Source organism: Melanostigma gelatinosum (genome assembly GCF_949748355.1).
Source record: "Melanostigma gelatinosum genome assembly, chromosome: 23".
Classification (NCBI taxonomy): domain Eukaryota; kingdom Metazoa; phylum Chordata; class Actinopteri; order Perciformes; family Zoarcidae; genus Melanostigma; species Melanostigma gelatinosum.
The window spans coordinates 175001-189410 of record NC_136656.1 but is presented as its reverse complement, the minus strand read 5'-3'; the positions used below and the strand labels follow the sequence as shown (position 1 = coordinate 189410).

The 14410-nt window shown below is 49.6% G+C and overlaps 1 protein-coding gene across 1 annotated transcript in view; it reads right to left on the bottom strand.

The window, feature by feature from the left end:
- Positions 1 to 1491: 1491 nt before the first annotated feature.
- Positions 1492 to 14410, bottom strand: part of ctc1 (CTS telomere maintenance complex component 1) — a 16835-nt gene continuing 3916 nt past the window's right edge. Inside the window, exons 6-22 of the mRNA XM_079295968.1 lie at positions 11985 to 12114; positions 9570 to 9872; positions 9360 to 9482; positions 8993 to 9240; positions 8768 to 8915; positions 8119 to 8464; positions 7781 to 7895; positions 6206 to 6644; positions 6042 to 6131; positions 5680 to 5802; positions 5568 to 5614; positions 5075 to 5299; positions 4850 to 4918; positions 4611 to 4770; positions 2151 to 2206; positions 1724 to 2064; positions 1492 to 1646 (exon numbers count right to left, since the gene is read on the bottom strand). Coding sequence (XP_079152094.1) covers positions 1555 to 1646; positions 1724 to 2064; positions 2151 to 2206; positions 4611 to 4770; positions 4850 to 4918; positions 5075 to 5299; positions 5568 to 5614; positions 5680 to 5802; positions 6042 to 6131; positions 6206 to 6644; positions 7781 to 7895; positions 8119 to 8464; positions 8768 to 8915; positions 8993 to 9240; positions 9360 to 9482; positions 9570 to 9872; positions 11985 to 12114 — 3055 coding nt within the window. The 3' untranslated portion in view covers positions 1492 to 1554. The remainder of the gene's footprint in view (positions 1647 to 1723; positions 2065 to 2150; positions 2207 to 4610; positions 4771 to 4849; positions 4919 to 5074; positions 5300 to 5567; positions 5615 to 5679; positions 5803 to 6041; positions 6132 to 6205; positions 6645 to 7780; positions 7896 to 8118; positions 8465 to 8767; positions 8916 to 8992; positions 9241 to 9359; positions 9483 to 9569; positions 9873 to 11984; positions 12115 to 14410) is intronic.

Here is a 14410-nt window from a genome sequence, read left to right as displayed (position 1 = left end):
CGTTCTCCTCCTCTGTGACGTTCTCCTCCTCTGTGACGTTCTCCTCCCCTGAGACGTTCTCCTCCTCCGTGACGTTCTCTTCCTCCGTGACGTTCTCCTCCTCCTGTGACGTTCTCCTCCTCTGTGACGTTCTCCTCCCCTGTGACGTTCTCCTCCCCTGTGACGTTCTCCTCCTCTGTGACGTTCTCCTCCCCTGTGACGTTCTCCTCCTCTGTGACGTTCTCCTCCCCTGTGACGTTCTCCTCCTCCGTGACGTTCTCTTCCTCCGTGACGTTCTCCTCCTCCTGTGACGTTCTCCTCCTCTGTGACGTTCTCCTCCCCTGTGACGTTCTCCTCCTCTGTGACGTTCTCTTCCTCTGTGACGTTCTCCTCCCCTGAGACGTTCTCCTCCTCCGTGACGTTCTCTTCCTCCGTGACGTTCTCTTCCTCTGTGACGTTCTCCTCCTCTGTGACGTTCTCTTCCTCTGTCTGTGATCGTTTGACTCTTTCTTCATCTTCGTCATACATTCTCTCCTGTCAACATATTCAGTACGGAACTTTATTTTGAAATGTGCAGCGTAAACAAAGATGACTTGTTATTTGTATTGTTGTTTGTGTTGTCACACTGCAGGACAGTGAGCTGTATAAACGTTATCGACACAAGAGGAGATAAGTTATTAGCTGTAGCATTAATCGTGTGTGTGTGTGTCTCTGTGTTCTACAGTCAGCTGTCATGTGATCACACTCAGCAGCAGCGTCTCTGTTCAGCTTCTTGTTTAGTTTTCTCGTCTTTCTTTAACCTCAGAAACCTGAACGCAGCGTCTCTGGAAAGTCCCGACTCGTTACTTTCACTTCCTGTTCAGTCAGCAGCCAATCAGAAACAGAGCTGCAGATGAGTCATCAGTTACCAGGAGCAGACGTTTGGTGTTGAACATCAGAGAGAGAGAAGCTCAGCCGCCCCGACAGGTTCATCCAGTTCATCAAGGTGCAGCTCATCTTACCTGAGCAGGTGAACCTGAGATCAACTCATTCTAAACCCTGAGAACCCCAGAACCTCCTCAAGGACCTCTCAAACCTCCTCAAGGACCTCTCGAACCTCCTCACAGAGCATCAGAACCGTCTCAGTTATCTTTAAACTGTCCTCAAGGAACTCCAGAGTTTCCTCAAAGACCCTTAGAGCCTCTTCAGCCAGCCCTACAGTGTTCTCAAGGACCCCTAGAACCTTGTCAAGGGCCCCTGGAACCTCCTCAAGGACTTCCCAAACATCCCCAAGGCCCCTACAAGACCCTCAAGCACCGTAGGAACCTCCTCAAGGCTTAGCCATGTGAGCTGACTCTTTAGATGAGCTGGTCTGTTGTTTGATGTTAAACAGCGCCCTCTGGTGGAGGAACCAGAGCAACACATGAAGGTCTTACAGACTATCAATAAACATGATTATGAATATTTAATAACTTATATCAACACGTCAAACCAATCTAAACTGAATATCAACACATTCTACAAAACAGAGAAAACATTCAAAGTCAGGTGAACTGGCTCCGCCTCTTCCTGTGGTCAGTGTGCAGACAGGTGAGATCAGTCAGCGTTCAGCTGCAGACAGGTGAGCTGTAGAGGAGGAGTCACTCTGGTCATGAAGTCTCGTTCTCCTCTGCTGAACCTCTTCATCTCTGAAACAAATGAACTTCGTCAACATGGCCGCCGGTCTGCAGGTGTTGACCAGGTGAGAGTGATGATATGTTCGTACCTTCTGATCTCTGGTTGTTTGGTTTTCTGCAGGTAAGAGAGAGCTGACGACACACAACATCACTGCTGCACACACACAACAGGAAGTGGAGGAGAGGGTCATCAGAGTCACACACCTGAGAGACAAAACACAGGTAAATACACACACACTGTAATTGGTCCACAGCTGCTGTGATGTCACTGACCAGGCTCCGCCCCCGGGGGTAGACTCTGACGTGACCTCTGACCCGTAGCGCTCTCTGAAGCCCCTCCCACTGAGAATCAGCCAATCCCAGCAGAGGACGAACCAGAGCGCCTGAGAACCACAGGTGAGCCTCACCGGTGCCGTCGTCGATCACAATCCTGACCAAACAAACAAGTACACACAAGTACATCAACGTGCTGCTTACAGAGTACAAGTACACAGAAACACTCATAAGAAGTCTTACTTTGCTTTGGACTGAAAGACGGACGAAGACGATCGACACTGAGGACTGGAGCAAGTCTAAGAAACAGAGACGTCACTGATGAACAAACAAAGACATGAAGAAGAGCAGTGATTCTCAACTGGTGGGTCACCTTTGCCTGAAAGAAAAAAACAAATCCTGTGCTTTTATTTTGAAGGTGATCTTTTATGCAGTAGAGTGCTGTCTTTTCAGTCTCCTGAACAGTTTTTGGCATAAATGTCTTGTGTTGCTCATATCAGAGGATGAGCTGGAGACAAACCCTCTGTCTCATGACACTGAGTATCAGAATCAGCTTCATTGGCCATGTGTGCTGACGCATACATGGAATTTGACTTCGGTTTCCACTCCGCTCTCAATGTACAAACACAATTTTTCAATAAACAAAAAAAAAAAGAATTCAGTATAAGAAAGGGCAGCAAAAAGGTAGAACAGATGTAGGTATGAACATTTAACAGCGATATACAATATAAGTATAAATATATATCCAGAAGAAAAAAAAACACACACACACACACACACACACACACACACACACACACACACACACACACACACACACACACACACACACACACACACACACACACACACACACACACACACACAGAGCTCGGATTAGGCAGGCGGTCATTCTGCATCACAAATGGACGAATCTACAGCCAGAACAAACAAAGTTTACTGGTTTAGGTGAAGCATGTGTGACGGGGACAGACAGGAACTAGTTCTCTGCACTAGAGGACACGTTCAAAGGACACGTTCTGCTCAGGTTCAGACTCCATCTTCACTTAAAGAACTTTGAGAAGTTGAACATTTGGGTTGCTGCTTGTCATGAAGGGGGTGATGGTGGATCCATCAGCCAGACCAGCTGAGAACCACTGGACTAGTGTCCTCTAGTGTCCTCTAGTGGAGACAAAGTTCATAACAAAGACATGAAGTAAAAAAAGTAATGAAGTAAAGAACCCAATAGTGATGCACCTGTATGAAGACAATAGAACCCAGTAGAGTGGAGCACCTGTATGAAGACAGTAGAACCCAATAGAACCCAGTAGAGTGGAGCACCTGTATGTAGACAATAGAACCCAGTGGAACCCAGTAGAGTGGAGCACCTGTATGAAGACAGTAGAACCCAATAGAACCCAGTAGAGTGGAGCACCTGTATGTAGACAGTAGAACCCAACAGAACCCAATAGAGTGGAGCACCTGTATGTAGACAGTAGAACCCAATAGAACCCAGTGGAACCCAGTAGAGTGGAGCACCTGTATGACGACAGTAGAACCCAATAGAACCCAGTAGAGTGGAGCACCTGTATGAAGACAGTAGAACCCAATAGAACCCAGTAGAGTGGAGCACCTGTATGTAGACAGTAGAACCCAATAGAACCCAGTGGAACCCAGTAGAGTGGAGCACCTGTATGAAGACAGTAGAACCCAATAGAGTAGAGCACCTGTATGTAGACAGTAGAACCCAACAGAACCCAATAGAGTGGAGCACCTGTATGAAGACAGTAGAACCCAACAGAACCCAATAGAGTGGAGCACCTGTATGAAGACAGTAGAACCCAATAGAACCCAGTAGAGTGGAGCACCTGTATGACGACAGTAGAACCCAATAGAGTGGAGCACCTGTATGTAGACAGTAGAACCCAATAGAACCCAGTAGAGTAGAGCACCTGTATGTAGACAGTAGAACCCAACATAACCCAATAGAGTAGAGCACCTGTATGTAGACAGTAGAACCCAATAGAACCCAGTGGAACCCAGTAGAGTGGAGCACCTGTATGAAGACAGTAGAACCCAATAGAACCCAGTAGAGTGGAGCACCTGTATGTAGACAGTAGAACCCAACAGAACCCAATAGAGTGGAGCACCTGTATGTAGACAGTAGAACCCAATAGAACCCAGTAGAGTGGAGCACCTGTATGAAGACAGTAGAACCCAATAGAACCCAGTAGAGTGGAGCACCTGTATGAAGACAGTAGAACCCAATAGAACCCAGGAGAGTGGAGCACCTATATGAAGACAGTAGAACCCAATAGAACCCAGGAGAGTGGAGCACCTGTATGTAGACAGTAGAACCCAATAGAACCCAGTGGAACCCAGTAGAGTGGAGCACCTGTATGAAGACAGTAGAACCCAATAGAACCCAGTAGAGTGGAGCACCTGTATGTAGACAGTAGAACCCAACAGAACCCAATAGAGTGGAGCACCTGTATGTAGACAGTAGAACCCAATAGAACCCAGTAGAGTGGAGCACCTGTATGAAGACAGTAGAACCCAATAGAACCCAGTAGAGTGGAGCACCTGTATGAAGACAGTAGAACCCAATAGAACCCAGGAGAGTGGAGCACCTATATGAAGACAGTAGAACCCAATAGAACCCAGGAGAGTGGAGCACCTGTATGTAGACAGTAGAACCCAATAGAACCCAGGAGAGTGGAGCACCTGTATGAAGACACTCTCACACAGCGAGCAGCTCCACTCCAGCTGCAGGAACAGGAAACACACCACATGACCTCTGACCTGGCCCACAATGCACCTCTGCTCTCTGCTCACTGCCCACACACCCAGATGCATCATGGGAGCAGGAGGAGGCCGGGCGGAGCTGAAAGGAGAGAGATCGACCCGATCAGTAAATGATGACGGAGCGATATAAATACAAGTTATTGATCCAGTGTAGTTACCTCACATCTCCAAGAGACACGACTGTTATGGAGCTGAGAGGAAGAGAGCTGCAGTACACACCTCCTGACCTGAGACAGAGAGACAGACAGACAGACAGGGAGGGGGGGGGGGGGGAGACAGACAGGGAGAGAGAGAGAGACAGGCAGACACACAGAGTGAGACACACTTCACTGCGTCACAGCTTCCTCACTCAGATCACTTTAAACACATTTAGTGTTCGTTACCTCGACACTCTACGCTGGAAGCCAGAGAGCAGCAGTGTGTTGCCAGGCAACAGGCCAGGTGGGTAGGGGGTGTGGCTCAAGTCCAGGTACACCTGAAGACTCCGCCCAGTTTGGTCACACACTGTGAGGCGCACACCAGCACACACACCTGCACCTGAGTCACTGGTCCTGTTGTTGAGACTGATCCTGTCACACACCTGAGCCTGAAAACACACCAACTCTGACCTGCACACACCAACAGACAGGTGAGAGACAGACAGGTGAATGTCAGACGGGTGAGAGACAGACAGGTGAGAGACGGACAAGTGAGAGACAGACAGGTGAGTCAGACGGGTGAGGGTGAGAGACAGACAGGTGAGAGACAGACAGGTGAGTCAGACGGGTGAGGGTGAGAGACAGACAGGTGAGAGACAGACAGGTGAATGTCAGACGGGTGAGGGTCAGACAGGTGAGAGTCAGACGGTTCTGACTCTGACATCAGAGATCAGTTTACCTGCAGTCCAAGACATCAGAGACGGACAGGTGTGTGGGCGAGAGAGCCTGACGACAGAGAGAGAGAGTTTTATTTCTTCCGTTTGTGTGATCAGTCACACTGTGTGTCTCACCTGCAGCAGGGGGCGTGTCACAGTGTGGAGCCTCCAATCAGATTGGACCCGAAGGGTGGAGTCTGTGTGGAGCTCCACCCCCTTTCTCCCAGAAACACCACAGCCAATCAAAACACTGGGATCCTGACGGACAGACACACACCGACCAATCGCCTTCATCATCTGACAGCATCATCATCAATCAGCGATGACATCATCTCCACCTGTCTGATCATCTGACAGGTGATGTCATAATATCTTATATAATTAGAAACCCTCACTGATAGAAACAATAGAAACACGTGTCCTCTGTTACAACCAGCCAATCACCTGCAGCCGCTCAACCAGGAGCCTCCCGGTGACCTCATCACAGGTGTGCTCACCTGTGTGTTTGGAGCGGTGAGTCTGTAGAGACCTCCGGGCTGGAGCAGAGGGAACCAGCGAGCGGACCCACCTGAGAGCACCAGGACCACCTGCAGACAGACAGACAGGTGACACGCTGAACACCGGTGCATTATGGGATGTTTCAGGTGAAGAAGTGTCTCACCTTGTCCCGGCTCTCTGTCTCCATCTCTCTGTCTGTCATTGGTCTGTTCTTCGGGTCCCGGCCCCAGCTGACCACTGGACCAATCACAGCGGCTCTGACTGAGAAGCAGAGCGTCAGCCCCGCCTCCTTTAACCCCGCCTCCTTTGGCCCTGGCGCCAAGTTCCTCCAGGCCACGCCCTCTTTCTGCTCCACCCTGATCACCATGGAGACGCAGGGTCGGGAGCCGCCGCCCACTGGGCCGGTAGTCACGGTAACAGAGGAGGAGGCTTCTCTTCTTCTCTTCTCTGCAGTCGCTGCTCCCTCCGTCTCTTCTTCTGCTGAATGTTTCCTCCCTGTGACATCACCTCTTGACTCCTCCCCCTTCTGGCTCAGGTGTATAACCATGGCAACAGATGGACTCAGGATGTGAAGGTGGTCCAAAGAGAACTGGAGGTAGACTCTACATACACAGGTACACAGGTATATATATACACATATGTATACACGTACCTGCAGTGTGTGTACTATGAAGGCAAATCACTGTCAAAATCCGAGAGCGCAAATGAGATCCATGCACGCGAAAATCAAACAGCCGAGCACGTATTTTACTTTTACAATCACTCCGCGAGCAAAGGTCTCTCGCGAAACTTAAACCTGCTCGCTAGCGAGTAGTTGTTCTTTTTGACAGTAAGTGGGCGGAGCCAGTCTCCATCGTATCGCTACATCTGATTGGTTACGATCCTGGTTTTGGGATAAACCGGATATCACTGTGACTCAGACGCTCGATCTGCACTACATCTCAGCATGTTCTACATTTGTGTGACAGGTTTTGTAAACGTGTCAGACTGTAGAGGCTGATGAAATACACATGATGTGAATAGAGTTGTTAAATACAATAATTAAAAATGTTAAAGTCAAGTTGCTCAGATTGGTTTAAATTCACTCATCATTCGATTACAGACGTGTGTTTGAGTCAAACCTCTTACAAACAGCTCAAAGAAACTCTTTGATCTGAACTGATTAAACATGATGTCATCATATTTAATCACACTGTTGTGTTTACAGAAGAGATATAATATAGTTGTGTATAATATGAGCAACAATCTGGACCTGCTCAAAGATCTGGAGCCAAGATTAGAGACACTGTTTGTATATGAACTGTTAAATCACTGACACGTAGTTAGTGGATGAAAAAGTATTCAGATCTTCACTGCAGTAAACGTACTAACAACATACTGATGAAAGAATAAGTACTGTAACGACGAGTACAACGCCTGCATTCAACCCGTCGTCAATGTCATCAGCAACATGGACTTCAGGTGCAGTAAGTAGAAGTACCCGTGCAGTCAGATGTACATTATCTCCCCCGAGCGTCTGAGTCACAGTGATATCCTGTTTATCCAAAGACCAAGATCGTAACCAATCAGATGTAGAGACACGATGGAGACTGGCTCCGCCCACTTACTGTCAAAAAGAACAACGACGAGCGAGCGAGCGGGTTAAAGACTCGAGAGCGACGTTTGCTCGTGCAGTGATGTAAAAGCTCGGCTGTTTGATTTTGTGTACCTGCGTGTTTGTGTGTGTGTGTGTGTGTACCTGCAGTGTTTGTGTGTGATGTACTGGTCCTGGTCCAGGTGTTTGTAGGAGGGGAAATCTGATTGGAGGAATCTCTCCGTTACCATGGTGAACTGCTGGACACACACCAGACAACCTGCAACACACACACACACACTTAACCAGAAGTCTTCAGAATGTAAGGTGACTGTGTGTGAGTGAGTGAGTGAGTGAGTGAGTGAGTGAGTGAGTGAGTGAGTGAGTGAGTGAGTGAGTGAGTGAGTGAGTGAGTGAGTGAGTGAGTGAGTGAGTGAGTGAGTGAGTGAGTGAGTGAGAGAGTGAGAGAGTGAGTGAGTGAGTGAGTGAGTGAGTGAGTGTACCTATCCAGGCTGTGTTGAAGGCTGACCTCTGACCTCCCTCCTCTGCCTCTCTGGTTTCCGTGACGACACAGGCCACACCTCCTGTCCCGTCTCTGAGCTGCAGAGTCTGATGATCAGACGTCTCTGACGGGAGCTCCAGCAGCCCGACCACCAGCAGGGGGCGCTGCCCGGGTCTGTCCCCGGTCTGAGTCCTGAAGGACCAAGCCAGCGCTGAGTTGATCTGAGACCTGGTCAGACCTGATCCACCAGAGGACAGCAGAGACCCTGAAGACCAGGACTCAGACTGCAGGGACCGGCTGAGCTCTGAGACACTGATGGACTGATGTACTGTGAGGTTAGTGCTGTACTGTGGAGAGACAGAGACATAGAGACACTGAGACATAGAGACACTGTGAGACATAGAGACACTGTGAGACATAGAGACACTGTGAGACATAGAGACACTGTGAGACATAGAGACACAGAGACACTGAGAGACATAGAGACACTGTGAGACATAGAGACACTGTGAGACATAGAGACACAGAGACACTGAGAGACATAGAGACACTGTGAGACATAGAGACACTGTGAGACATAGAGACACTGTGAGACATAGACACTGTGGGGTTAGTGCTGTGCTGTGGAGAGACACAGGGACACTATCTACCTGTGAAAGAGGACAGGTGTGAGGCTCGTCCAACATCTCTGAGTAGATATCCCTCCGTCCTCCTCCTCCTCCTCCTCTCCACACACACTCCATCAGCTTCCAGGACAACACACACACACACTGCTGCTTCAACACAGTGGGGACCAGACTGGAGGACAGACAGACAGACAGTTAATGATCCCCGTCATTAACCTGTACAGGTGTGTATTCTAGCTGCCTACTCACCTGTGAGTGAGCTGTGAGCTCAGGTGACAGGTCCACAGGTACTCGGACACGCCCATGTTCTTCTCCAGCAGTAACCGTGGCAACACTCCATCACCTGGGCAGCTGGAGTCAGGTGATGATGAAGATGATGACGATGAACCCCCCACCCTGCTGAAGGTGGTGACCCTGAGGCTGGAGCGGAGGCAGGTGCAAAGCATGCTGGGAGGAAGGTCGGGACACGGCCGGTACAGGAAGTGGACATGATGGAGCTGCAGAGGAGATTAAAAAAAAAAGACTCACCTGCACTGAGACTCACACCTGCACTGAGACTCACACCTGTACTGAGACTCACACCTGCACAGAGACTCACACCTGCACTGAGACTCACCTCCACAGAGTCTCCTGCTCTCAGTTTTCTCCTCAGTGTCGGCTGATAGGCCAGGCACAGCCCCACCTTCCTGTCAATCACGTACAGTCCGGCCCCTTCACTCACCACCTTAGTCACCGTGCCCTATCAGAAAAGAGGGGCGGGGCTTACCAGACAAGTCTCATTAACAGGTAACATTCTTGCAGCCAATCAGTGTTCTCTGTATTTTACCTGGTAACTGATGACCCGGGACTTGTTCATCCTGAAACCTGATTGGTTGACGCCTCTCTTAGGCTCCACCTCCTGACAGTCTTCATCATCAACGTGTGACATCATCAGCGGTGGGGGCGTGTCTAACGGTGTGTCAGTGTTGCCTACAGGAGTGTGTGTGTAGCTTGTGTGTAGTTCAGACTGGTCGGTCACACACAGGATGTTGCTTCCTCTCCAGCCTCGTAGGATACACACACGCAACGCCGTCACACACACACTCTGACCAACGTACACACACTGAGTCCAACACAGCCTGCTTCTGTCCTGCAGACAGACAGAGAGAGAGACTTGTTCACATTAACAGTGACAGTTCAGAGGGAAACTTCAGAGATGAGCAGGTGTTCGGGTGTAAAGGTGTGTTGGGAACTAAAGGAGCGTGTTTGGGTTATCAGCATTTAAGAAACTGAATTCTTGACATCAATAGAATTATTGATGTATGTAACAATTATTAATGATTAATAACAACGGGGCACCACCCTGCGAACAGGGACCAATAACCAAACGATAAACTAAGTCTCATAATTAGTAGTCACTCATAATGTCAATAGTCTGCGTATGACTATACATTCAGTGACAGTGAAGGTTTTAAGTTCGAGCACAGGCTACTACATACAGTCTTATCAAATACATATGCACAAGTAATCACAGACGACTGCTCCTTAAAGTATAACAGAGTTTATTAAATCAAAATAATAAATGATCAAATCAATTAATATTGCAACCAACAAACGTTATCATACAATTTTATATGCCTAAACTAAAGAATGAATAAAATGGATGAGTGTGTGTGTGTGTGTGTGTGTGTGTGTGTGTGTGTGTGTGTGTGTGGGTCTGTGGGTGAAAAAGGAAGGAGAGTCTTACAGCTACCGCTAAAAACTACAAAGATGGCGGAGTCGAGTGACGCAGGCCAAAATGGCAGTGAGACTGCTGGATGTAATCACGTGTGCCTGGGCAGCACGTGATGTGAGGCGATCGTTTGAACGGGGTTTCCCAGGGGCAGAGATAGAAAGAGAGCAAAGGTGGGGGCTCATGAATCAAACTTCTGCGTGCGGTCCGCGTTGTAGTGAGAATGGGGAAGTTGGCCGTATCGTACACAACGTGCCGTTGTCGGTAGAACTGCCAGCAGTTATGTACGATAGCCGAGATTCCACACTTCACTCACTGAGCTGATTTAATGAGGAGAGAATACTACACGAAGTGTAATAAAACAAATGAAAAGAAATCAAATAAATCCCAAGCAAACAGTCATAGCAGTTCATACACAATGCAACTTCTCTGCTCCGTAATGATTGCGCAATATCTCAATATCACGCGACAGTAACTTAAAAACACGGGAATATCAACATATAAATGAATGGCCTGAATTAAACTTACGTTAATTTAAGCTAAGCTATGCCCAGATACCAAGAATCTTACTTGTCGATGCGTCGTTGCAACGTTGAAGTGTGTTCGTGGCAAAGTTGTCCGTTTTCCTCGTCAGGAAGGGGGGGGGGGGGGAGCTTGCGGGTCGGCGGGCTTTGCAGCGGGCGCTGTGCGTCGCACGGCGTTTGCTGGTGCGACTTCGGTCCGTTGGCGTGAGCTCGCTCTGGAGCGAAACGCAGACGTGATCAATCCTCGCTGCAGGGGGGATGATCTAACTTCGGCTGACGGCGTGGTCCGTACGTCTCCCGGTAATCATCGGTCAGGAGAGGATTAGACGTCTTCCTGCCGGAGTGTGCACAAAAAGAAAAAGAAGCAAAAAGCGGAGAACGGATTGCGGATGCGGATTCGTCTCGGCTGGGTAAAGGAGCCGTACTCAAAGTGGAACACTGTCGTTTCGTCCAGCGAAATGGCTCGTGACCTGTCAGGGTTTGATGAGGGTTTGAGGGTTTGAGGGCCGCGGGCTTCCTCGTGGCCTTCGGTTGCCAGCGCCGTGCTGGAGGTTAGAAGGCCGATGTGTCTTCATGTGTCCAGGACGAAGGTCCGGGCGAAGAGAGCGTTGTGTGCTCCCTGTCTCAACCGAGGTCGAAGGGAAAAAGCATTGAGGTGTGATACTGCAGGCGGTTTTGTAGAACAGTGGTTGAACCACAGGGGTCCTGGGGTCTCTTGGCTCTCGGCCAATGAGATTGCAGCGGTGCATTCAGGTGACCATGGTTTTTGGGGGGGGGAATTCACACCCTAGTGTGAAATTCCTTTGCTCTCCTCAAAGTACAAATCAGGATGAAACCTTTGCTTGAAAAGTGAAGGCCTGATTCTCTTTGTTCACAGCACATGTCGAAGCCATATGGTCAGACCCCAACAAGGTGTAAAGGTGTGCGGGTGTACGATGAATATGATCAGTGATTATTAAGTATGTGTTTTTTTGGGTCTAACTGCAAAGGAAGTGACATCACACACCTTGACGAGGACACGGACAGTGTGACACTCGTCTGTCAGCCAGAAGCAGAAGAAGGCTGTTCCTGCCACGACCAGCTGAGGGCACACAGAACCCACCAGACCAAAGACTGAGACACGCTGTCCACGAGCCCTGAGAGACAGACGGGCAGAGAGAGAGACAGACAGGTAGAGAGAGACAGGTAGAGCGAGAGAGAGAGACAGGAAGAGAGACAGGCAGAGAGGGGGTGAGACAGTATTTGTGTGATGCTCCGTTCCTTCAGTCCTCATGAATGCTGTCACCCCTCAGAGGGAGTGAGACAGGCAGATAGAAAGAGACAGAGAGAGAGAGAGAGAGAGAGAGAGCGAGAGAGAGAGAGAGCGAGAGAGAGAGAGTGGCAGAAAGAGACAAAGACAGGTAGAGAGAGACAGGAAGAGAGAGAGACAGGTAGAGAGAGAGAGAGAGAGAGAGAGAGAGAGAGAGAGAGAGTGGCAGAAAGAGACAAAGACAGGTAGAGAGAGACAGGAAGAGAGAGAGACAGGTAGAGAGAGAGAGAGAGAGAGAGAGAGAGAGCGAGAGCGAGAGCGAGAGAGACAAAGACAGGTAGAGAGAGACAGGAAGAGAGAGAGACAGGTAGAGAGAGAGAGAGACAAAGACAGGTAGAGAGAGACAGGAAGAGAGAGAGACAGGTAGAGAGAGAGAGAGAGAGAGAGAGAGAGAGAGAGCGAGAGCGAGAGAGAGAGAGAGGCAGAAAGAGACAAAGACAGGTAGAGAGAGACAGGAAGAGAGAGAGACAGGTAGAGAGAGACATGCAGATAGAAAGAGACAGAGAGAGAGAGAGAGAGAGAGAGCGGCAGAAAGAGACAAAGACAGGTAGAGAGAGACAGGAAGAGAGAGAGACAGGTAGAGAGAGAGAGAGAGAGAGAGAGAGAGAGAGAGAGAGAGAGAGAGAGCGAGAGCGAGAGAGACAAAGACAGGTAGAGAGAGACAGGAAGAGAGAGAGACAGGTAGAGAGAGAGAGAGAGAGAGAGAGAGCGGCAGAAAGAGACAAAGACAGGTAGAGAGAGACAGGAAGAGAGAGAGACAGGTAGAGAGAGAGAGAGAGAGAGAGAGAGCGAGAGCGAGAGCGAGAGCGAGGCAGAAAGAGACAAAGACAGGTAGAGAGAGACAGGAAGAGAGAGAGACAGGTAGAGAGAGAGAGAGAGGTAGAGAGAGAGAGAGAGAGAGATTTAACAAACCTTTATTTTACGTTTTTTTTTGGTCTTTCCTCAAGTCATCTGAACAAACAAAACATCGCTAAACTGTTACAATCAGTTCAACTTTTTCCTGAACACGATACGTTATCATTTCAAACGGTCCAACAAATACGGTCCATCAAACATGAACGTGTCTTTAATTGTCTGCAGGCTGAGATCTGACTCTCACTCAGCGCCCACTTTTGTCCAGTTCTCTGTTCACTTTGTGAACTATTTTCTTTAGTCTGTATCCTTCCTGCTTCGTGAGCCCTCCTCTGTCCTTGCTCCTCATGTGAGACCTGGCAGAGCTGGAGAGCTGCTCCTTGTCAGAGAGGTAGTCCTCCACTCTGACTTTTCTCACGTTCTTACTCCTCCTCAGAAACTCCTGTATCTCCTCCACGCTGTAGCCTCCAGAGCCCCGAGAGCTGCCAGCACCGTGTGTAGAGGGCTCACTGTTTACAGCAGAGTTCTCCTCCTGACTGGGCTCAGAGTCCTCCCAACCCGACTCAGGGTCCTCTTCCAGCCTGGACTCACACTCGGCTGCTCCTCCACTCTCTGTAGTTGCCACTTTCTTGGCCTGTGAGCTTCCTCTGTCTCTTCTCTGTTTCCTCTTCAGCTGAGGGGCCTTGAGCTGCTCCTCGTCTGCTTCCATGGCCACCTCCCCACCTGCCTCCACCTGTCCTCCAGTACTCTCCCTCACCTGCTGTACCCCACCCGTCACCTCCGCTCTCACCTCCTGCACCCCACCCGTCTCCTGCACCCTCACCTCTTGTACCCCACCTGTCACCTCCGCTCTCACCTCCTGTACCCCACCCACCTCCTCCACTCTCGCCTCCTGGGTCCCACCTGTCTCCTCCACTCTCACCACCTGAGCCCCACCCGTCTCCTCCACCTGAGCCTCCTGTGCTCCACTTGTTCCCTCTTGTCCGTCCTGCTTGTCCCCTCTGTCCTCAGTACCTCTCCGGTTCTGGTCTTTGTTTGAGCCGTGTTCCCCAGGACAAGCTCTGCTCAGATGTCCTTCTTTCCCACAGCTGTAACATTTAAAATCGTTCGTCTTTGCAAAGATGACGTAGTCAAAGTCGTCCACAGTGATCTTGAAGCTGAGGTTGACCACCCTGCTCCTGTTGCTGGGGATCATGAAGACATGTCTCCTGTGAGACAACACGTGCTGCAACAGCGGAGACTGGAAACCAGAGGTCAGCCTTATAACCGGA